Source organism: Schistocerca gregaria, chromosome 4 (assembly GCF_023897955.1).
Source record: "Schistocerca gregaria isolate iqSchGreg1 chromosome 4, iqSchGreg1.2, whole genome shotgun sequence".
NCBI classification, from domain to species: domain Eukaryota; kingdom Metazoa; phylum Arthropoda; class Insecta; order Orthoptera; family Acrididae; genus Schistocerca; species Schistocerca gregaria.
Genome location: NC_064923.1, coordinates 430,414,943 through 430,439,041, shown reverse-complemented (window position 1 = coordinate 430,439,041; position 24,099 = coordinate 430,414,943). Strand labels below are relative to the sequence as shown.

The 24,099-nt window shown below is 39.1% G+C and overlaps 1 protein-coding gene across 2 annotated transcripts in view; it reads right to left on the bottom strand.

Moving 5' to 3' along the window:
* LOC126267081 (DNA polymerase epsilon catalytic subunit 1) overlaps nt 1-24,099 on the bottom strand; it is a 266,885-nt gene that overhangs the window by 166,071 nt on the left and 76,715 nt on the right. For both annotated transcript variants that reach the window (XM_049971945.1, XM_049971944.1), the window contains 4 exons: nt 19,373-19,521; nt 19,033-19,270; nt 7,931-8,133; nt 3,830-3,980 (listed from right to left, as the gene is read on the bottom strand). In XM_049971945.1, coding sequence (XP_049827902.1) covers nt 3,830-3,980; nt 7,931-8,133; nt 19,033-19,270; nt 19,373-19,521 — 741 coding nt within the window. The remainder of the gene's footprint in view (nt 1-3,829; nt 3,981-7,930; nt 8,134-19,032; nt 19,271-19,372; nt 19,522-24,099) is intronic.

The following is a 24,099-nucleotide window of genomic DNA, read 5'->3' as shown; positions in this document are numbered from 1 at the left end:
TATCAGTGGACATTATAAGAGCAGCAGGTCCAGTGGGAATGCAGTGGCTGTATAGAATACTGTGTGTGCAGAAATAGTACAATATCTGGCGATTGGAGGAGATATTGTTTCCATCTTCAAAAAGGCAATAAAAGATTTTGTAAAAACTACAGAGAAATAACCCTTGTGAGTCATACTGCCAAGAGTTTTGAAAGAATTTCACTAAATTGAATAAGTGAAAATATAGAAAAAGGAGATGAGTAAAGAATAGCATGGGTTTAGGAAAGGATGAAGCACAATCAACCTGATATTTTCCATCTGTCAACTGATGGAAAAAAGTTGGGAGTATAAGAAAAGAGTGATAATGGTTTTTACAGACATAGAAAGGGCATATGACTCAATTAACAGGACACCATAGGGGAACTCTGAATACTTTGAAATAAGACAAGGACTTAAGCAAGAAAGTATTCTATCTCCTGCACTTTTTAATGTTGTGATGGAGGGAATGAATGGGGCAGTTAAAGATATAGTAGAAGAAAAAAGCAAAAAGATGACCTTTGCAGATGATATGATAATATGGGACGATAAAGATGTGGATGTACAGTTACAACTTAGACATGTGGAAGGAAACAATGAAAGGGTATGGATTAAAAATAAATAAAGATAAGAGTGAAGTAATGCTACAGTTTCACTTATTAAGGGAGTGAAATATCTAGTGATTGGAGAATAACCTAGGAAATTAATAGGAGGTTACAGAAGGGAGGCAATTACTACCAAACAATAGAACACCTTATTTGGAATAAGGAAAGTTTCAGAAAAAGCAAAACTCCATATGTATAAGAGTTATTACTTCCACACTGTCAACTATGGAGGATAAACATGGACAATGACAGAAAGGGACTGGAGCAGACTGCAAGCAAGGGAAATGAAATTTCACAGAGCTGTTAAGGGAAAAACAAGAATGGACAGAATAAGGAATGTAGATATTCGAAAGGACCTTAAACAAGAAAATATGAGAGAAGAAATTTTAAAAAAAGAGATTAAGATGGTACGGGCATGTTAAGAGGTTGCGTGGGCAGAGACTAGCACTCCTGGAAGAAAGGATATTGCGGAGACATGGCTTTGCCACAGCCTGGGGGATGTTTCCAGAATGAAATTTTCACTCTGTAGCGCGTGAAGTTTTTCTCATTTTCACTTCATGGCACTTTGGAAGTTATCTACTACGTCATTTATACACACTGTGAAAAATAGTGGTCCTGTAACACTCCCCTAGGGCAAGCCTATAGTATTTTTACACCTGAAGACACCTCTCCATACAAAATAATGTGCTGAGTGACTAGATTAAATTAGATTAGATTAATACTTGTTCCATAGATCATGAATACGACACTTCGTAATGATGTGGAACGTGTCAGGTTAATAAAAGATGTCTGTACAAAATATTGCATGACACTAATGTTTAAGTTTTTTCCCCTTCCTCTCCCTTAATTTATATCTAAAAATTCAGTCAATGAGTAGAAGGAGTTGTCATCTAGAAATTCTTTTAATTTATTTTTAAATGTTGGTTGACTATCTGTCAGGTTTTAGATGCTGTTTGGCAGGTGGCCAAAGACTTTTGTGGCAGCATAATTTACCCCTTTCTGTGCCAAAGTCAGATTTAACCCTGCATAGTGAAGATCATCCTTTCTCCTGGTGTTATAGCTATGCACACTGCTATTACTTTTGAACTGGGTTGGATTATTAACAACAAATTTCATAAGTGAATATATATACTGTGAGGTTACTGTGAGGATCCCTAGATCCTTAAATAGTTGTCTGCAGGATGTCTGTGGGTGGGCTTCAGCAATTATTCTGATTACACGTTTTTGAGCAATGCATACTTTTCTACTCAATGATGAATTACCCCAGAATATGATGCCACACGAAAGCAGTGAATGAAAGTAGGCATAGTAAGCTAATTTACTGAGATTCTTATCACCAAAATTTGCAATAACCCTAATAGCATACGTAGCTGAACTCAGATGTTTCAGCAGAGCATCAATGTGTTGCTTCCTGTTCAACCTCTCATCAATGGACACATCTAAAAATTTAAAAAATTCTACCTTACCTACAGACTTCTGTTCAAAGTCTATATTTATTACTGGAGTTGTGCCATTTACTGTAAGGAACTGTATATACTGTGTTTTATCAAAATTTAAAGAGTCCGTTTGCTGAGAACCACTTAATAATTTTGTGAAAAACATCATTTACAATTACATCACTTAGTTCTTGGTTTTTGGATGTTATTACTATACTTGTATCATCAGCAAAAAGAACTAACTTTGCATCTTCATCAATGTGGAATGGTAAGTCATTAATGTATATCAAGAACAGTAAAGGACCTAAGACCGAACCCTGTGGGACCCCATACTTGATAGCCCCCCAGTTTGAGGAATCAGCTATTGTTTTAACATTACATGAACCACTTATTTCAACATTCTGCATTCTTCCAGTTCAAACCATAATGATTTGGCTTATCTAAAAGAATTCCATGATTTACACTATCAAAGGCCTTTGAGAGATCACAAAAAATACCAATGGGTGATGTTCGGTTATTCAGAGCATTTAATATTTGATCAATGAAAACGTATATAGCATTTTCTGTTGAAAAGCCTTTCTGAAAACCAAACTCACATTTTGTTAGTACTTTATTTTTACAAATATGGGAGGCTACTCTTGAATACATTACTTTCTCAAAAATGTTTGATAGAGCTGTCAGAAGAGAGATTGGGCAATAGTTGTTGACATCTGACGTATCCCGCTTTTTATACAATGGCATATTTCAGTCTATCAGGGAAAACACCCTGCTCCAAAGAGCTATTACATACGTGGCTGAGAATCCTACTTATCTGTGGGGAACAAGCTTTAAGTATCTTGCTGGAAATGTCATCAATTCTGTAAGAGCAGTTACTTTTCAGTAAGTTTATTATTTTACTGATTTCAGAGGGAGAGGTTGGTGGAAATACAGTTGTTTCAAACTGCACAGGTATGGCCTTTTCTATTAGAAGCCTTGCCTCTTTTTTTGAAGATCTAAATCCTATTTTCTCCACAACATTTAAAAATTATTATTGAGAATATTTTCAATTTCTGATTGTTTGTTAGTACACTTGTCATTCAGTTTTATGGCACTAAAGTTTTCCTGTGCTCTTGGTTGCCCTGTTTCCCTTTCAATAATATTCCAAATTGCTTTAATTTTGATTATCAGAGTTACTGATCTCAGACATGATACACATGCTTCTGAACTTTTTAATAACTTTTCTTAGTACCGCACAATAGTTTTTATAATATTGAACAATTTCGGGGTCAGTACTCCCTCTTGCTGTTAGATACAGATCACTTTTACAGTTGCAAGATATTCTTATTCCTTTAGTTAGCCAAGGTTTTTTATATGTTTTCTTGGAATTATGTTTAACTATTTTCTTGGGAAAACAATTTTCAAATACACTCGAAAATGTATCGCGAAGTAAGTTATATTTCAAGATTGCATCGGGTTCCATATACACTTCATCCCAGTCTAGCTGCTTTAGGCTTTCCCTAAAGTTTGCAATATTTATATTGTTAATTGAATGCACTGCTTTGAAATTCTGAATACACATTTAAAAATCATTCACTACCTTGCAAATGTATCCAATATACCAATAAAATAAACAAATCTACGTAGTTTAAGATATTTTATCATTTTAGCTGTCAAACTACGCACCATAAGAAAATTAAATTAAACTAAGGCACAATGTTTACAATCTCAGTAAAGGATTTCTAGGACATGATCAACATTCCTTTCGCATCAAACAGGTACGTAGAAGTAACTCACTTTGCTGTACAGGACATCAAGCCAATAATCAGCTACTCTGGCAACTGATTCATAGCACTTCTCGAGAGTGTCACCTTTAAGAAATGCTTCGAAGACGGATGACTGAAAAATTTTTACTAGCTGCAGCTCTCCTCGTCGTTTGACTTCGAACCTGTAATTGAGAAATCACAGAACGTTGCTGCAGGGCAAAAGCAAGTTCATCACTATATTGTAGCCTTGATTTACAGTTGTCCCTACTGATTTCTGGCACTATAAATATTGCACCAGATTTGGAATTACCAAATTAACTTTTTTAGAATCAAATGATCAGACTATTATCCACAGAAAAAGCTGATAGGAGCACCAGCTTTTGGAACCAAAAAACATTTTATTCAGCAAAAGAGACTGTGAATTGAAAGGATCAAGCGTACTCAAGGATTAAGCAGGAAAGGTGATTAATATCTGGGTTCTGGTTCAAGTGGCACAGGACAGAACACGAATATGAACTGCACAGTGTTATCATCTCAGCCCAGTAATTGAATCCACTGTTTTGAATGTCAATGGAATGCACCTACCTTCGATTTCTAGTTTGCACTTGACATCTCATCAATGTAATATCACTAAATTGCTGCAAACTGGTTTTATGGTAACTTCTCCCATAACATACACAACACAGCTTTTAACTAATTTTACTTGTTCCACATTTACTGTCACTATTGACAATATGTTGAGCAATTTCAGCCCTTACATAAAATATTGTTCATAGACATTTCCAGTTGTGCAGGTTCTTTAAATGGTCTACACATATAAATAATTATTTCTAATGATTCTTGTTCACACCATACCCATGCAGCAAGGATATCACAGGAAGGTACAATTATATCTGAGTATGCTGACAGAAAATTGAAACCTGTACAATCAGTTTTTTATGTCCCTCAAATTTCTTTTTCCCCCATTGATCTCAGTACCTGTTGGTCTTCTGAGATGCTACAACAGAGACGTATGTATTTACTCTCTCCCAATATTGTGTTAATTAAAAGTTATAACACATGGAAGTTGCAAGTTTTAATTCTCTTACCGAGCTATGTCTTACTCTCCAAATCCCGATGTGACAAGGACTTGCATTTTTAAATGGACCTTTTCATAGAAGAAGTCAACATGAAGACAGAATAGCCAACGAAGCCATGCCAGCACTGTTGTACATTGTTGGGGAGGCGAGGTAAATATCAAGCCATACACCAAAACTCAAATGAATTAATATTCAGTGTTCCACAACTGCCAGAATGTTTCTTAATGTGCACACATCCATACCTGTGTGCGTTTCTGGACTTACAATTTCTGGTGGGCTAAAGGTGCACTGGCATAATTATGTCAGTTGTGAATAATTCACATTCTCTCTCTCCCTACTTGCTATACAGTATCCTAATAACTAAATTAACAGTGGTACATACTTTCTCATATTAAATCTGACAGATAAGCATTGAATAGTTGTTATCACATCACACTATTAGTGGACACAACACAGTTTGTGATAACTGATGTTAATGCTCAGACACGGATGTAATCAACATGGAGAAAATATCATCATAATATAAATAGGCAGTTATCTAGAAGCTTTGTACGAGGGTGGCTTGAATAGTTCTAGGAACGGAATAGAGAAAAAAAGTACTTACATTACAGAAACTTTTTGAACTTTTCAATGTATTCTCTTTGTAGACTAATGCACTTGGTCCAACAATGTTCCAGTGCCTTGGTCCCATCTCAAAAATAAGTTTCCCCCAGGCCTGCAAAATAGTTGTCAACTCCAGCTATAAATTCTTCGTTTGAAAAGAATCTTGAGAAAAATTTTCTGTTTTGGGAGGAGATGGAAGTCTGACAGAGCTGTATCAGGTGAATAAGGTGGGTGTGCCAACAATTCATACCATAGATGGTGTAATTTTGCCATGACAATGGCACGTGTGCAGATGCACGTCAAGAGTTGGAGCACCCATCTTGCAGATAATTATTTCGTTTTTAATTCTTCAGTTAAAATGTGATATAGTCTTTCAGATGACATCTAGCAAGAATGAGCAATTTCACACGCTTTCAATTGGCAATCCTTCATGACCATATTGTGCACTTTTGCAATGATTTCTGGAGTAGTGACATATCTTGGCCGACCACTGAGCGGATCATCATCTAAGCTCTCGTGACCAAATATTAATTCCTTTATCCACAGTTGAATATGAAGGAGCAGTCCCCTCCTCCGTGAAGTCTGGAAATTGGCATAAATGTCCTTTGCTTTCATACTTTTCTTTACGAAATATTTAATCACGGCTTGAACCTCGATTCTTTCCACCTTTACAAATCACTACACGGAAACAACAACAGAGTCTCGTCACCGCCACAGCTCTCTTCCAAGAGCATTGACGTGGCACGTATTTACAGGCAACAGTCCAATGAATATCATGTGAACAACTTGTTGTCCTGGCGCTGACCTCTCGTGGTGATTCCGAGAACTTTTCAAACCACCCTCGGACGGTTGATGGATAGGTGTAAACTAAACTTTGATCACAGAAATTCCTAAAGATATTATATACAAAATCACACGATCACTGACTTCAGCAAATAGATGCCGTGTGTATGAATGTTGATGACAGATTTCATAATACACTATGTTACTTTTGTGCTAGCTCACGTGGGACTTTACTATATGATGTGAACCACATTATTTTCAACCACAGACATTTTATTAGTGTCAGTGAAATGGGGAGGTTAGGCTGTTAGGAGTGGTACAAGGAGTCAGAATTATTGGGATGGAAGAGGTACTTATAAACTGGCATGATGATATTTTAGTATTTTTGAAACTACACGTTTGTTTAGAAAACCACTAGGTTAAAATTTACTACAGTAGATTAGCTATATGTTCAAACAATAATTTGGTATGTAAAAAAAGGTAGTTAGTTAATAAAGTAAAAAAGTTTGCACAAGTATTTTGTATGTCTACACTGCACAGCTGCCATTTTGTAAATTCTAATAAATTATGCAAATTTTTGATCAGTGACCTAATTACATAATGAAGGATGTCACTCAGTCCAGAAAAGATATAGCAACAAAAGCATTAAGTCAAACTTAGGAACCAAGCAGATACAATGGCACAAAAGATAACTGCAGTTTTGGGTGGACGAAAACTTCAACGTTAGTTATATGATAAGTTGATTAGTTTCAGGGAAATAATAACATGTTATTGTAGTTTATCAATTCCTAGCGTTCTACTGATAGGCATCATCGGTGCCACAGTTATCAATTAGCTTAGTTGAGCCCTCATTATGTGCAGTAGTAAGACTTTCAATTACTCATTACTTTCAATTAATATAGTTTCTAGAAAAAGGACATACATTCCTGTAATCGGCACCTTCAAATCTATCCTCTGATACAAAATCCATGTTATGCTGTCCAGGCAGGAGCTGTAGTTGCTGATCCTAAACTACCATGCACTTGTTAGATGTGGATGTGACCCCATGATTAATTGGCCAGACTGTCACACATTTATGTCATCATAATTATTTGGAGACACTTGAAGGTGAAGTTTTAAGCTTCAAAACTGGCCAAGCAAAGAAATTAAGAAAATTACTGGTAATTGAAGTGGATTTTTGTTCTAAAGTCTGTAAGTACCATCCTCTGAATAATAAATTTGCAGAGAATATGGTCTGATTAATATTTGGATAGATTTGGGCACATAAAATATATACACGATGTGTATGATTTAAATAAATTAAGGGAAAATATTATATTTATTATACGAAGTGTAATAACAGCAAATGGAAAAATTCCAGCTTCCTCTGTTTCAAAACATATCACTAACATAACCTCTTTAGCACATTAAACACTTTCAGGATTGATTGGGATAACTTGTAAGAGAAGGATGATGGATGCAGTAAGTACTGGGAGATGAATAAGCTTGCACAGGATAAAGTAGCATGGAGAGCTGCATCAAACCAGTCTCAGGACTGAAGACCACAACAACAACAACAACTTGTAAGATGTCAGAAACTATTATCAGCTACTGCATTAATCTTTTACACCCTAACATTTCAAATAAAAATTATATACAGCTTTAAAAATGAATGCACATATACAAACCCTTTGAGCTCAGCCAGTGAACCATCCAAGTTAAAGACAGCATATCTCTTCTTAAGTTTCTTCCCTTCCTCCTTTGAGGCAGGCAAGACCATTGCCAAATATGGCCCATCAACTTCAAAGAATATGGAATTTTCACTCCGAATTTTGTATTCCAGTGTTTCGCGACTAACAAGCTCATGGTAAACATCATTTGTGAAATGATCCTTTAAACAGACAAATTAACAAATAGTTGTCATTACATTTTCAGGTAACAAAATTTAAAACCTAATGCTGAACTGCAAAATGAACATGTCAGTCACAATTACTTTTTGCACTTGGAAGATGTAGTTAAATAAGAAAAATATTCTCTCTTTCTGTCATGTGTTGCTATCAAAACTAAGCAGGAAAAACTATTCTGTGTATGTATGTGTGTGTGTGTGTGTGTGTGTGTGTGTGTGTGTGTGTGTGTGTTGTTGGTGGTGGTGGGTTGTGGGGCATTCAACATTGTGGTCATCAGTGTCTGTACAAGTACCAATCTTCCCATTTCCAGTCTCGTCACTACCTGAACGATGATGAGGACAACACAAACACCCAGTCTCCAGGCGGAGAAAATACCCGACCCGGCTGGGAATTGTACCTGGGACCCCGTGATCCAGTGGCTGCAAGCTAAGGAAGAGAAATATTTTTAGTCACTGGATATTGGAAATCAACAGCTGATTATGTAATGAAATTTCAGTACACTGCAAGTATAATGAACATAAAGGGTTGGGGGTGCGGGCGCCGGGGTTGGGTTGATTTGTGGGAGGGGACCGAACAGCTAGATCACCGGTCCCATTTGAATAGGGAAGAATGGAGAAGGAAGTTGGCCGTGCCCTTTCAAAGGAACCATCCCGGCATTTGCCTGAAGTGATTTATGGAAATCACAGAAAAAACTAAATCACTATGGCTGGACATGGGTTCGAACCGTTGTCCTCCAGAATGAGAGTCCAGTGTGCTGACCACTGTGCCACCTCGCTCGGTAAAGAACACAATGCTTTCAGTACAAAATAAGAACACATAAACAATGGCTAGTGATCAGAGAAACATAGACTCAGTAAGGCAAATGATATTCAGTTCCTCTATAGCAGCAGCAGTAAGATAGACAATAAAAATAAGAATCACTGGCCACTGAACTCGATGTATCTTCTGTAAGAGTTGCCAAAAACACAGGGAGAAAGGACAGACCATCAAAAGCAGAGCCATTGTACTTACTTAGACAGGGACAGGAACTGCATACCCCATCAGTAACCATCAGGTTCGCCTAATCACAAAAATTATTTGATTACTGGTTATGCTGGTATTTCAACCAAGGCACTAAAATCTTGTGTTGACTTGATCCTGTTGCCACTTGATCTAATATTGTAGTATGTCGAAAAGTCAAGGCATAAATTTGAAACTTCCTGGCAGATTAAAACTGTGTGTCGTCTGGGACTCAAACATTGAATTTTTGTTTCTTGCGGGCAAGGGCTTTCTTGCCTGAGCTATGCAAGAATGACTCATGGTCCGCCCTCAAAGCTGTACTTCTGCAGGTACCTCATCTCCTGCCTTCCAAAGTTCACTGTAGTTCTCCTGCATGCTAGGTTCAGGTTGAGTCCCAGTCTAACACACTTTTAATTCTGGAAACAATCCTCTAGATTGTGGCTGTCATTTCTCTGCAACATCTATTCTGTCAGTAGTGCTAGTCCCATTAGGTATGGAATGTAAGAGGGGGGAACCAGTGGAAGTAAAGCAATCAAAACAGGTCAAGTTTAGCCGGCAGAGCATTTGTCAGCAAAACGCAAAAGTTCCAGGTGCAAGTCCCAGTCTCACAAACAGTTTTTATTGGCCAGCAGGTTTCAGATCAGCACACATTCTACTTCTGAGTGAAAAATCATTCTGGTGGCAAGATATATTTTCCAAGGGACTTAATTGTGTTGTAGTAACACATATTAACAATAGAAGAGACAAGCAGGTGAAGTCTAATTACAGATTAATATCCTTCCTTCTTTGAGTTTTCAAAAAATTATGAGGTGAGTTATAATAAATTATATTAGCCCAAGTATAAGATGATGCTGATGATAAGACAACCCCCTTTTTTCGTAAGGTTTCTTGAGTCCTGTGCTTGAGCAACTGTGAAACACAGGCAGCAATATCTTCTACGGGACAAGTCACAGGTAACAACAACAGCTAATACATAAATACAAGATTGGAATCATGATTCAGTCCACTTCTTGAACTGCAACTTATCCCACAATTTACTGACATCTGTTGGTACTATCTCCGCGATAGGTCTTGTCGCTGTAATTTATTTTCACGATAACAATTGCAGTCAGTTTAATACGATTTATTTCATTTCTTTGACATTTCATTCTGGATTAATTTTCCTTCTCATCTTATTTGAATGACGCTATCATGTTCTAAAGCGGATTAAAAGCTGGTAATGTTTTTACTCAGTATTCTAATTTGAGACTACGAGCAAATTTCTCATTTTCAACCCACTTAGTAAATCATTACATTATCTCATAATCAAACAAAATATTGATCTGGTTCAGGATCAAGAAATGTTTTTTGAAGGACAACATTTCCGCTGTTGTATGTTATTTTTACTTAAAAAACACGGTATCCATACATGTATGAGAACTTTTATTGCAAATCTGTCCAAACATAACAAGAGTTGGTAAGATGACAGAATTTAGTGCTGTTTCCTCCAAAGTTTCACAAAGTCGTCAGATCTTAAGCAGAGCAATACACTGTTGTAGTGACTATTTTATCGGATATCCCTTGTATTAGTGCCACATGAGTTAAATGCCATGTGATTGTTGGAGCAACATTGATACTGTGTCAAGGGCATTGACATGTCAGAAGGGCACTGACGTATCAGGAGATCATGAGCCTGTTCAAACATGAGTACTGTTTGCCCAGCCCTGCACTTCCAAATTCTTCAAAATAAATCTGCTTGTGACTTCAATAGTGAAAGCTTCATCTGTAATTGTAAGATGACCTAATATATACTCTATTAAACAACATAAAAATGTTAACACCAGCAGCAATAGTTTTTGAAGGACAACATTTCCGCTGTTGAATTTTATTTTTACTTAAAAAGCTTAAGGATGGTAGGAGACTTAAAGGAAGGTAGGAGACAAGATACTGGCAGAAGGAATGCTGTGAGGATGGGGCATGAGTCGCGTTTGGGTAGCTCTGATGGTAGAGCACTTGCCCGCGGAAGGCAAAGGTCCCGAGTTCGAATCTCGGTCCTGTACATAGTTTTAATCTGCCAGAAAGTTTCATATCAGGCACTTCACTGCAGAATGAAAATCTCATTCAAGCATCAGTTTAATCTGTGAAGAAAAGACAACCCTGTATTTTCTCAATGACAAATCTGAGAAAAAAAGAACCTTGTCTTATAATTGGGTAAATACAGTAATACAGAAACATGTTTCTGACAATAACCTCTTAAAGACAGCCCGGTTTTGCTTGATTCTCTACAACAAAAAAGTATCACTGACTTTTCTGTGATTTTTTCTAAAGCCTCTGATGTGTAACTCACAAAAATCTATTAGGGAAACTAAACTGTTACTGCCTTAAGAGCATTCTCCATGCATGGACAGAGTTACATTTTACTATTAGAAAATAGATGGTAGCATTAACAAAAGACATCATGTGAAAAAAATCAGAATTTAGAATGGAGGAATGTTAAAAACGCTTGGTCCACTGCTGTACTGATCATGCCTCCCAAACACCTCTATACCAGACACAGTAAGAAGAATAATGGAACAAGCTTACAAAGTTCACAGCAAATAGCCACACTAGATGAACCATCAAGTGTGAAGTTCCCATGCTTCCAAATGAATAATAGACAAGACATGGCACAGGCAGTATTTGGCAATTTCCGATTTCGTGCATGATATGAGGGTGGTTTCAAAAGTTCTCAGAATTGTCATGAGCTCAGTGCTAGTGCAACGAGTTGTTCATGTGATATTCATTGGACTGCCTGTAAACACGTGCCACGTCAGTGCTGTTGGTAGAGATCTGTGGTGGTGACATGGCTCTGTTGTTGTTCCCGTGTAGTGATTTGTGAAGATGGGGAGGGAATCAAAATTTGAGCAGTGATTAAGAACTTCGTAAAGAAAGGTATGAAACCAGACTTCACTGTGGGGGACTACTCCTTCATATTCAACTGTGGACAAATGAATTTAAATTTGGTCGGGGGAGTTTAGATGATAATCCGCACATTGGTCGGCAAAGATGTGTCACTACTCCAGAAATCATTGCAAAAGTGCGCAATGTGGTCATGGAGGATCGCAGATTGAAAGTGTGTGAAATTGCTCTCGCTTGCCAGATGTCATCTGAATATCACATTTTAATTAAATAATTAGAAATGAAAAAATTATCTGAAAGATGGGTGCTGCGACAAGACAATGTGCGTCTGCAAACATGTGCCATGGCCATGGCGAAATTACACGAACTAGGGTATGAATTGTTGCCACACCAGCCTCATTCATCTCATAAGGCTCCATCAGACTTCCATCTCTTCCCAAAACTGAAAATTTTTCCTGTTGGATGATTCACTTCAAACAAAAAACTGATAGCTGGAGTTGACAACTACTTTTGCAAGCCTGGAAGAAACACATTTTCGATACAGGATCAAGGCACAGGAACATTGTTGGACCAAGTGCATTAATCTACATGGGGGCTACATTCAAAAATAAAAAAGTTTCAGTGACGTAAGTACTTTTTTCTATTCCGTTCCGAGAACTTTTCAAACTGCCCTCATACCTTTCGACAAGCTGTTGTAGACTTTTGCACCAGGGTATAAAACTTAGTTTGTAACTAGGAGTGGCCAACATTTTAGCTTACCTGGGCTACTTTGATAGAAGCGAGTATTTTTGCGCCGCATGCAATACACTTAACTATTAACTATAACCGCTGAGGGAAAAAAAAGGTTCTTGCTTTGGGATGTATGTGAGCTGCAGGTTGCACACCCTTGTTCTAAACCATAGGCAATGGCACATAGCCTATATGAAAATTTTTATTTCTAATATCATGGTTCTGAATTTCACAGTTCACTCTAAATACCCTCTTTATTATTTACTGCAAATAACATTATTGAATGAGCGGTATAAAAAGCTTAATTATGCCTGCTTTGCACCTATAAATCTATCTCACTGTGTTTCTTTCAGTACTGTCCTATGATATAATCTTCTGAGACAATGAAGCTAAGGTCAAGACAAATATGTTCTTCAGAAATGTGTAGTAATACTATTATGTACAGTAGATAACTGAACACCTTCCAGAAGCCTCTCCAGGCACCTCGGTATCCTTACAGTCTATTCCATAATGTTATTTGTAGTTAATAATAAAAGTTAATTTAGATTGAACTGTGAAAATTCCAAACCACAATACCAGAAATTAAAAAAAAAGGATTACATATAGGCTAATGCCACTGTCTGTGATTTAGAATGGTGTTTTACACATGGTGCAAAAGTCTGCAACAGGTTGCCGAAATACCAAGCACGAAACCAGAAAACCCCAAATATTCACTCCTATAGTTTACCACCCTGAGAGTCACGCATATTAAAGTGCCACCTCCAGGATGGGGAGGAGCAGTGACCCAGATCGAATCTGTCCAACAGATTATGACGAGGGTTGATGTGCTGGCGAGCTTGGTTGTGGATTTTTGCAGTTTCCCCATACCCTAAAAGGTGAATTCCGGGCTGGTGCCTAAGTCCTGCTTCAGTTACACGATTCACAAATATTTAGAAAACTTTCACTCACTTTCACACGCATAACACTACTTGCAGATAGCCGGAGTACACTCATTCCATCCTGGGGGTAACTGAGCGACAACAGGAAGGGCATACAACCACCCCTTAAATTAAACAAGCCATGCCTGTTAATAATTGTGTCAAATCTGCACCAATATGGGACAGAGGCACAAGAGAAAGCAGGAAAAGGCGATTCACTTCTGTAATTTATCAGAATATATTGAACTTAAGGATATAAATTCTGGTGGACTCTAATGGTCCAATTAAACAAGCTGTTTTTTGCCTTGTAGTACAGAGACATCTACAGGGGTTAGCATGGAGTATTGTTAAGAGAGAGAGAGAGAGAGAGAGAGAGAGAGAGAGAGAGAGAGAGAGAGAGAGAGAGAAGAAGAAGAAGAAGAAGAAGAAGAAGAAGAGACAGCCGAGTAGAGGAAGAGGAAGAGTAGTGTTTTTCCAAAAGTGGTTACTATTCCCCTAGCATTCATACAAAATAATTGAGAAGGAATTGCTATCATTAGACATTTGTGTTGTGTACAGTCTGACTCACTCCACATTCCTGAAGACTCTCCTTACAAATATTTACAAAACACAATGTGTGGTTGGATGAATGACTTAATTATATAATACCACAAAAAACAAACAGTTTCGGAAAGTCACCCATTCAGAGGCAGACAGGATTGAGAATATTTTTTAAAGCACTAGACAGACTCTGAACAAAGGGAAGTATAACAAAATAGAATGTGTTACAAGACAGATCGAGAGGAAATAACAATGACAAGCAAAAGATGTTCCCAATGAACATTTCCTGTGACTTTGAGCTGTTATATATTAAGCAATATTTTGTTGAAAGACAGGAAATTTAGCCATCTTGCAGAACTATATGCGTTCTCTTAAGAAAATAATGGAGAGAATGAACATGAAACGTGCCATATTGTAGCCTAACAACACAAGGTTCTCAAACATAAAGTTTTGTTTATGTAGCACTTTCCAATACTGAATAAATTAAGTGCAAAGTTGAAGATTCTGTGCAATGGTCAAAAATGCATTATTTTTTACTCATTTTTGCAAAAATAAATAAATAAATAAAAATAAAAAAAGACCTGAGTTCTATAAAACTTTCCAAGCTGGGGTCATTAGGAAGACCATGCTTTCAACCGCAAAAAAGGTGTACTTGATTTTCCAATGCAGGCTAACACTCCTAGTTAATTTAAATCAAAGGTGGGTGTAATAATCGTGGCATAAAAAAATGTAAACTTCAGATTCTTATATCTTGTAGAGAAAATGCGTGCTGAACATGAAACTTAATACCAATAGCTTGGTAACATAAAGGTGTTGTATACAAAAATTTCATTCATGTACAATTTTCCAATAGTCCACAAATTTGTCAGTAAGATGAAGATGCTTGTGAAAAGATGAAAATAGGATATATTCGACATTTCTTTTACAAATACCGTTTTCTATTAAAGCTTCAAAACCAGTCTCACTGAAAACAACATGTTTTAAGCTCCCCAGAACAGTGGGTTTAATTTCCAACATGGCTAACGATGCTACATAAACTGTGGCATAGTATCCAGAAAAATTGTACTGCAAATAGAGTTTTACCTTTGGCTTCTTACATCTTGTTGATTAAATGCATGGTAGACATGAAAGTTTGGAGAAAATAATGTGGCAACATAGGGTTTTCCAGTACGAAACCTCATTCACATACTGCTTTTCAAATTTCTACAAAATCAGTTAAAACTTTATGTTTGTAAAAATTGTAAAAATAGTGCAAATACACACTAATTTTAGAAAATCGGTTTTCCATAACTGAGTCCACACTGATCACAATTGGAAAGAGCATGTTCTCAAGCATCCAGAATACCACGCTCAATTCTCCAATGTCTGAAAATAACAGACAAATTTGAGGCAATGTACCGTGGCAACAGACTACATTTCAGCTACCTGTTGTCTGTGTTTCGTTGCAAGTTGTTTTTACGTTTACATTGGTCCATAATGACATTGTCACTAATGTTTCAAGAACATGAACCAACAATCCCATTGCGGTAGGGATCATGCCCAATAGCTGTGCAATACTATCCAATGGTGGATTCTTCATCCTGGTTCACAAGTCTGTAATTTGGTTTCTTAATTTGGGTTAAAAAGCATTGTGGTGGTACCTGTCACTTACACAGCCATTTGCTAAGTACCCTATCTCCATTCTCAAATCAGTAGGAGCATCTCACACAGGTGGCAAGCAAAAAGTAATATCTATTTTGATTTTAAACTTAACATTGCAGTTCCCATTTTTTGAAATTTTTAAGACACTTGCTGCAGTTTATTTTCTGGAAATTGATACTGCAGGCCAGATGATGATATTTAAGAAACACAGAGGATGGACCAATGCAAAATAGTGAGATACTATTTGTCAATACACAAATACAAAGTACATGCAAGAAAATGCAGTCAACAGAGTGTTGAAATGTTCCCGCAGTACATTCCTCCAAATCTGTCCGTCATTTTCACATATTGTTAGCCCATATTGGAAAATTGAATGTGATTTTTTTAAGCGCTCCAAAACATACTCTTTCGAACTGTGATTAGTTAGAAATCAATTACGCCAAACACATTTTCTAAAAGCAAATTGAATAGATCTATTTGTGTAATTTTTATGAAAATCATGTCTGAACTGATTTTGTAGAAATTTGGAAAGCAGTATGTGAATGACATTTCATACCAGAAAACCTTATGTTGCTAAGTTGTCTCCAAAGTTGCATGTTTACCATGCATTTAAGCAATGAGATACAAGAAGCCAAAGATAAAACTCTATTCACAGAGTGATTTTTCTGGATACTTTGACATAGTTTACATGGCATTGTTAGCTCGTATTGGAAATTAAACTTACTGTTCTGTGGAGCTTAAAATACGTACCTTTGAGTGAGACTGGTTTTGAAGCTTTAATAGAAAATGGTATTTGTAAAAGAAGTGTCAAATATACCATAGTTTTACATTTTCACAAAAATTGTCATCCTATCGATGAATTTGTAGACTACTAGAAAATAACAGGTGAATGAAAATTTGTATTCCACATCCTTGTGGAACTCAATCATATATAAGAATCTGAAGTTTAAATTTTTTTGGTGCCACAATTTTCACAGCCAACTTTGATTCAAATTATCCAGCATTGTTAGCCCATGTTGGATAATCATGTACACTTTTTTTTTCGTGTTTAAAACCACTGTCTTTCTAATGAACCCAGTTTGAAAAGTTTTATAGAACAAAGGTTTTGCAAATTCAGATTGAAAACACCACTTTTTTTTTTTTTTACTGGAAAGCGGTACATGCACAAAACTTCGTATTTGAGAACCTTGTGTTAGGTTACTACATGGGAAGTTTCACATTCGTGATATCTTTAGTTCCTATGACATATGAAAAGGGCAGTTGCTACTCACCATATAGAGATGCTGAGTCGCAGATAGGCACAACAAAAAGGCTGTCAGAAAGTAAGCTTTTGGCCAACAGGGCCTTCATCAGAAAAAGACAACACACAAACACACACACACACACACACACACACACACACACACACACACACACACACACGCAACTCTCACACACGATCAGTCTCAGGCTGCTGAGGCTAGACTGCGAGCAGCAGTGCATGATGGAAAAAACAACTGGGTGGTGGGGTAAGGAGGCAGGGGCAGTGAGGGGGAGGGGTGGGCGACAGTAAAGTGTTGCTTGTGGGAGCATACAGAGACAGACAAGGTGGAAAGAGGGAAGGGCAGTTAGGGACAGTCGGGAGGTTAGACGGACGGTGAGGGTGGGGGACGGGGTGGCAGCAGAAAAGGAAAGAAGTAAAAAGACTGTGGGTGTGCTGGTGGAATACAAGGCTGTGTAGTGCTGGAATAAGAACAGGGAAGTGTTAGATGAGTAAGGACAATGAGTAAAGAAGGTTGAGGCCAGGACAGTTACGGAAACATAGGATATACTGCAGGGAGCATTTCCTCCTGCACAATTCAAAACACCTGGTGTTTATGGGAAGGATCCAGATGACACAGGCTGTGATGTGGTCACTGAAATGAAGAACGTCACGTTGTATGGCATTCTCAGCAATGGGGTGGTCCATCTGTTTTTCGGCCACATGCGGACAGACACCTTTTGGTTGTCATGCACCTGTAGAATGCAGCATGGTGGTTGCCGTATTAGCTTGTAGGTCACAGGACTGGTTTCACAGGTAGCCTTGTCTCTGATGGAGCAGGTGATGCTTGTGACGGACAGGAGTAGGTGGTGGATAGGAGCCACGAGGGAGGGAGCATATTCCATCCATCCTGGATTTTCCATTGTTTGATTATTCCTAAGATATAAGAAGATAAATGACAAAATTTTTCCAGCCATCAATTTTTACAGAAGAATTTGGCTGAAATTTTCTGGCCGAACGCAGCTCATAAAATTCTTTTCGTTATTTTTCTTAAGAGAATGCATAAAGATGTACAAAATAGCCACATTTCATGTCTTTCAACGAAATATTGCCCAATATGCAACTGCTCAAAACTATCAGAAATTCACGCTCACTCTGCACAAAGTCAGGCAAGGAGGCAAAAAAGTTGCTATCTCTCGGCCAGTATTGTTTAATGACGTGTGAATTTTCACATAAAATTTCATCAAAATCTTTGATGATTGAGCAGGAAAATGTTGCAAAACTAACTGACTTGAGATGGAATGACCCAAAGATAAAACTATAACCACAAAATAAGGGGATGGAAGCAGACATGTATAGTATCAAAAAGAATGGAGACACAGTTGTCAATTTTCTCCAAAGGCAAGACATTGCATTAAATACTGAAAACCATGATAACAATGATTCAGTCACATCACTGAATCATCATACAGAAAAAATATTGAGATTTACACATGTACGTAAATATGTAGTGTGAAACTTGTCAATACGGAGATTGAAAGAGACAGTACTGAAACAAGAAAACTGAATGAGACAATGGCACTGGAAATGGAACACGGCCGCCAATAAATTCATTAATGAGATCTTGAAACTGATTGTTCTGTGCCAGCTACAGATAGGAAGTAGGAGCTGAGAGATTATTAAAAGATGCACATGTAGCACAATGAAATAACTCTCGTACAGATGAGTCTTTTGCATGTATCTATTTTGATTTCTCTCTACACCAGTTGTACATTTTCCATTTGTGTTTCAATAAGCCCTGGTTCCATTAGTGCAGTTATCTTCTACTGCCACAGGCTATATTAGACTGTAAAGTACAAACAATAACAGTACATGGCAACAACAATGATTATTTAACTTTGAAAACTTAATCTTACAAAAGAATGTAGCAGATAACCAACCTTAACCATTGCATTCAGAACGGCATTTGTATATGAAATAGTCACTTTAGACTTCTTTGGGTGTGTACTCTCAATAACATAATTTTCTGGAAAGGACTCTGGCAGTATACACCAGATACCATCTGTATCAAGTTCAAGCGGTCGACCAACTTGTTCTATGATTTCACGAGCCTTTGTTATAATTGCTGCTCCCGTGTAGCACACTATACCAGCCATTTCCATGCTGTGCCAGCGGGCTCTAAAATATAAAGTTTCATGTAGCATTTACTTGAAAACTATCTACTTAGATTGAAAAAGTCTAAATGGAAATATGACAGAGAAATATGAGCAATAAACTCACCCTCTTCTCATTACATAACCATAGAAAGAATTGAGAATACACTTATGAGCCAGCTGCAGGGAATCATACAGCACCTCTCTCTTTTTCGCAGACTTAATTTCAGCAGCATCTCCTTTGGCTACAGCTTCAGAAACTTGTTTTTTTGCGACCTGAAAATCATTACAAGCATTGATTTATAATTTTTTTTATAAACACTCTGGAAATAAAATATATAGCAACTGGTGCATAAATTAATGTATCTGAAAATCATTAAGTTGCATTAACGTTTATGAACACAGTCTAAATATAATTTAATAATTATTCCAGAAAAATACCAGAATTCCTTAGAAAAATTATAATTTGTATGGAAAATTCTTACTTAGGAGTAAAGGAAACCACTCATCAAATAGCAGAATCATTGAGTCAAGCACATATAAGAAAGATAGAAAACTTACTATCTTTCGGAGTAAATCCTCTCTCAAATTAAAGAGGTCACGTGCACGCACACGTGCACACGCGCACGCACACGCACACACACTATAGGGCCACCGGGTAAGGGGGGAGGGGAGGGGGGGGGGGGGGCGGAATTGTGCCTTTTTGAATATTTGCACTTTAGCTCAACAAAAGATTTATTCCAAAAGCCAGCAAGCTTTCTTTCTATTTTGTGTGTGCCTGTTGATGACTCAACACTTCTGCTATACAATGAGTTGTGTTAGTGTTTCATGTCTTATGAAATATATCATACAATTTTCTAAGAATCAGTCAAGAAAACCACTAACTTCTCTCTTCAGTTTATAAGTATGCACTCAGATAATATAAACTAATTTTAAGTTAACTCTTGCTTATGTTTGTTGTAAAAGATGTTGTGTTTAATACTATTAAACATTCTTGTATTCAGGGAATAACAGAAGATACGATATCTATTGATTTTCTGGCAGTGTCATCGGGTTTGATTGTCTTGCGATGGCAAACTATAGGAATTACTAACTGAAGACTATGCATCACAGAACTCTTCTTTTGAAACATCAACATCTGCTTTTTCTGAAAAGGATAGTTGCTACTCAGCACAGACTAGAGATGCTGAGTTGCAGACAGGCACAACAAAAATACTGTCAGAAAGTAAGCATTCGGCCAACAAGGCGTTCTTCAGAAATAGATCACACGCGCACGCGCGCGCCCGCCCGCCCGCCCGCCCGCCCGCCCGCACACACACACACACACACACACACACACACACACACACACACACACAGTCTCTGGTTGCTGTGGCCAGACTGCGAGCAGCAGCGCAGAGCGCAGGATAGGAGAAGCAACCAGGTATTGGGGGTAAGGAGGAGGCTGGGGCAGGGTGGAGGGATAGCAGGGTAGGGGGTGGAGATGGTAAAGGGTTGCTTGTGGGAGCAGACAGGGACGAGGTGGAGAGGGGGTAGGGCAGCTAGGTGCAGTCGGGAGGTTAGATGGAGAGCGAGGGCGGCGGAGGGAGGGTGGGGAGGGATGGGGTGTGGAATACCATGGTGAGAGGAGTGGGAAGGATACCAGGTACGACATTCCTCATTTTAGGGCACAATGAGAGGTAGTCAAAACCCTGGCGGAGAACGTGATTCAGTTGCTTAAGTCCTCGGTGGTGCTGAGTCACAATGGAATGCTCCTCTGTGGCCATTGTGCTCCACTTTGGCAGGTGGTGGGTGACTAAAGAGGTAAGGCACAGGAGATCTGTTTTTGTACGAGGTTGGGAGGGTAATGATGGTCTGCGAAGTTCTCAGTGAGACCTCTGGTATATGTCTAGAAGGGCCGATCGCCACTATAGGTGCGACCAGCACAGATGGCTAGGCTATATGCAAGGGACTTCTTGGTAATGGAATGGGTGGCAGCTGTCGGTGTGGAGGTATTGCTGGTGGTTGGCTGGTTAGTTGGTTTGGGGTATATAGGGACCAAACTACACGGTCGTCAGTCCCTTTTTACTGACGCAAGCAAGGCTCAAGGTACAAAAACACCCAAAGTAAGTTTGAGAAAGTAAAAGGGGGAAAAGAAATGGGGAACCACACCTAAAAAGGAAACGAACGGAACAAACAAAAAACGGGGAAAACATACACCACAAGGAAAAGTAGAATATATTAACACTATAGATCAGATGGTCTGGGCTGGCTGATCACAATAATAAAAGAGGATGAGCCAGCCACTCTGCAACACATTAAAATGTCCACCCAAAAAACACAAGGCAAGATGAACACATGTAGGGAAAAGATGACCACCAAGACAAACAAATCCAAAGAAAATGCAACAGAGTTAAGATAGAGGGAAGGTGGCAAACTCAGAGAGAAGGCTAAATGCCCACCCTTAGATGGTATGATAAAAATTCCCCTAACGAATAAAATGTAAAACTAAAGCTGCTGTTGAGGCATTGTCACCCAACACCAAAGGTATGGTGCTGGGAATGTTATAGTCCGCCACAGAGTGACTAAAAGTGGGCATACAACAAGATGTGGTTGACAGTCATATGTGAGCCACAATGATACCGAGGTGAGTCCTCACAACGGAGGAGGTAACCATGTGTTAGCCACAAATGGCCAATGCGGAGCCAGCAGAGAACTAGTGTGTCCCTGCGAGAAGCCCGCATGGAGGACTTCCACACAATTGTAGTCTCCTATTTTTTTATTTTTTTAGTGGGACCAAACTGCTGAGGTCATTGGTCCTTAAGCTTACACACTAATTAAACTAACTTACACTAAGGACGACACACACACCCATGCCTGAGGGAGGACTCAAACCTCCGACAGGGGGAGCCGTGTGGACTGTGATAAAGTAGTCTCCTTAATGGCATCTAGTTTGTTGTACATACTGAGATTATGCCAGTCCATCTCCCAAAGGTTAAAAACCTCGTGGTACAATAATGACCTCAGGTCAGTTATGGTGATGCTGATCTCCAGAAGCGGTTACCGTGTAGCCTGTCGGCAAGTTCATTTGCTGGGATTCCGATGTGGTCGAGAGGGCTTTCCTTTCCATCTGCCATTTGAGGGTGAAAAATGCTGGGGGGTAATTCTCTGATGTGGAGACTTGAGCATAGCGCTCAGCAAAGTGCTTGGAAATTGTGTTTGCTTCCATTGATAACACGAAATTGATGTTAATGCCAATGACACTTGACGGGGTATGGTACCCACAAACACATCTGATCTTCGTCCAGACTTGGGAAGGTGACATATGGCACTCAATGGTCGAGACATACCTCTCCCAGAATTCCTGTTTCCATCTTTTAATAAGGTTGCAAACACAGGCATGGGGCCATTTAATAGCTATTAAGCTATTAGGTGTTCTAGGGAAGGGTGGTGCTTATGTCGCTGTAGAGCTCGCTGACGTTCTTTAATGGCCTCTGTGATTTGCGGTGACCACCAAGATACTGACTTTCGACGGGGGCACTCAAAGGAACAAGGGATCGCATTTTCTGCCGCAGAGATGATCAGTCTAGCGACCCACTCAACTACCACATCAATGATACCATGTGGTGGAGATTCAACGGTGACAGCAGGGCTAAAAGCTTCCCAGTCTGACTTGTTTTAAGCCCATCTTGGTAGACGTCTGGGGGAGTGACAGGAAGATGGGAAAGTGGTCACTACCACACGAATCATCGTGAGCTCTCCAGAGGACGGATGGGAGAAGTCCTGTGCCGCAGAGGATAAACCAATTTCCAAGTAAGTCACAATGAAATGTGTGGGGGCCACAGTATTTACGAGGCAAAGGTCGAGTTGAGACAATCAATTTTAGACATCTCTACTTCGGCCAGTAAGCAAGGTGCCACCCCACAAGAGGTTATGGACACTAAAACCTTCCAAAAGTAGGAAAGGTTTAGGGAGCTGATGGATCAGCGCAGCCAATGCGTTCAGGGGTACTGGACCATCTGGAGAAAGATGTACGTTGCAGACAGTTATTTCCTGTGTCGTCCTTACCCTGACAGCCAGAGCTTCAAAGAGGGGTTTGAAGGGGCACAGGTTCACTGCGTACTGAGTTCAGGACATAGACACAAACTCTACCTGACAATATTATAGTAGCTAAGGTTCTTGTAATATCCCCTATAGCCATGGAGGGCAGGGGTTTGCATTGCCGAGAACCAGGTTTCATGGAGGGCAATGCAAAAAGCAGGTGTAAAGCTTAACAGTTGCCGTAGCACAGCCAGGAGGTGGAAAAAACCGCAGTAATTCCACTGGAGTATGACTTTATCATGAGACTGGGAAAGCATGAAGCGTGCAAGGAGGCACGGTAGGCATCAGGGTCACCTGCCACCAACTGAATATTTGTATCCATTCCTATTTTGGATGAGGCATCAGTGAGATCCTGGTCCTCAGGGGATGCTAAGATCTCCACCTCATCCTCAGATGAAGAATTGGTGGGGCTGGTGGTGTTGGGGCCACCAGAGGGTCCTTTTTCTTAGCAGACATCTTTGTTTGCTTGCCCTCTTGCCTCTCTTTGGGGGCTTCCTGGGAAGAGTTCTGCGAAGTACCGTCAGGCACAGAGGAAGACCATGAAGCTCTTTGTTCAGCAGCTTTTGGCTCCTTTAGCCACTGGCAAGTGTCCGCTATGGCATTAGTGGAGACCTTGGGAGAGAGGGTCCCAAGGGACCCCTTTCACACGAGAGGAGCTGAAGGAGACTGTTGCTTCTCCGGATGGGAGGAGGGGAGCAAAGACCCCTCGGTTTGTGGGGGCTTTGCTCCCAAAGTAGGTGCTTTGGGAGCAACGTAAGGAGATTTTCTCCCTAT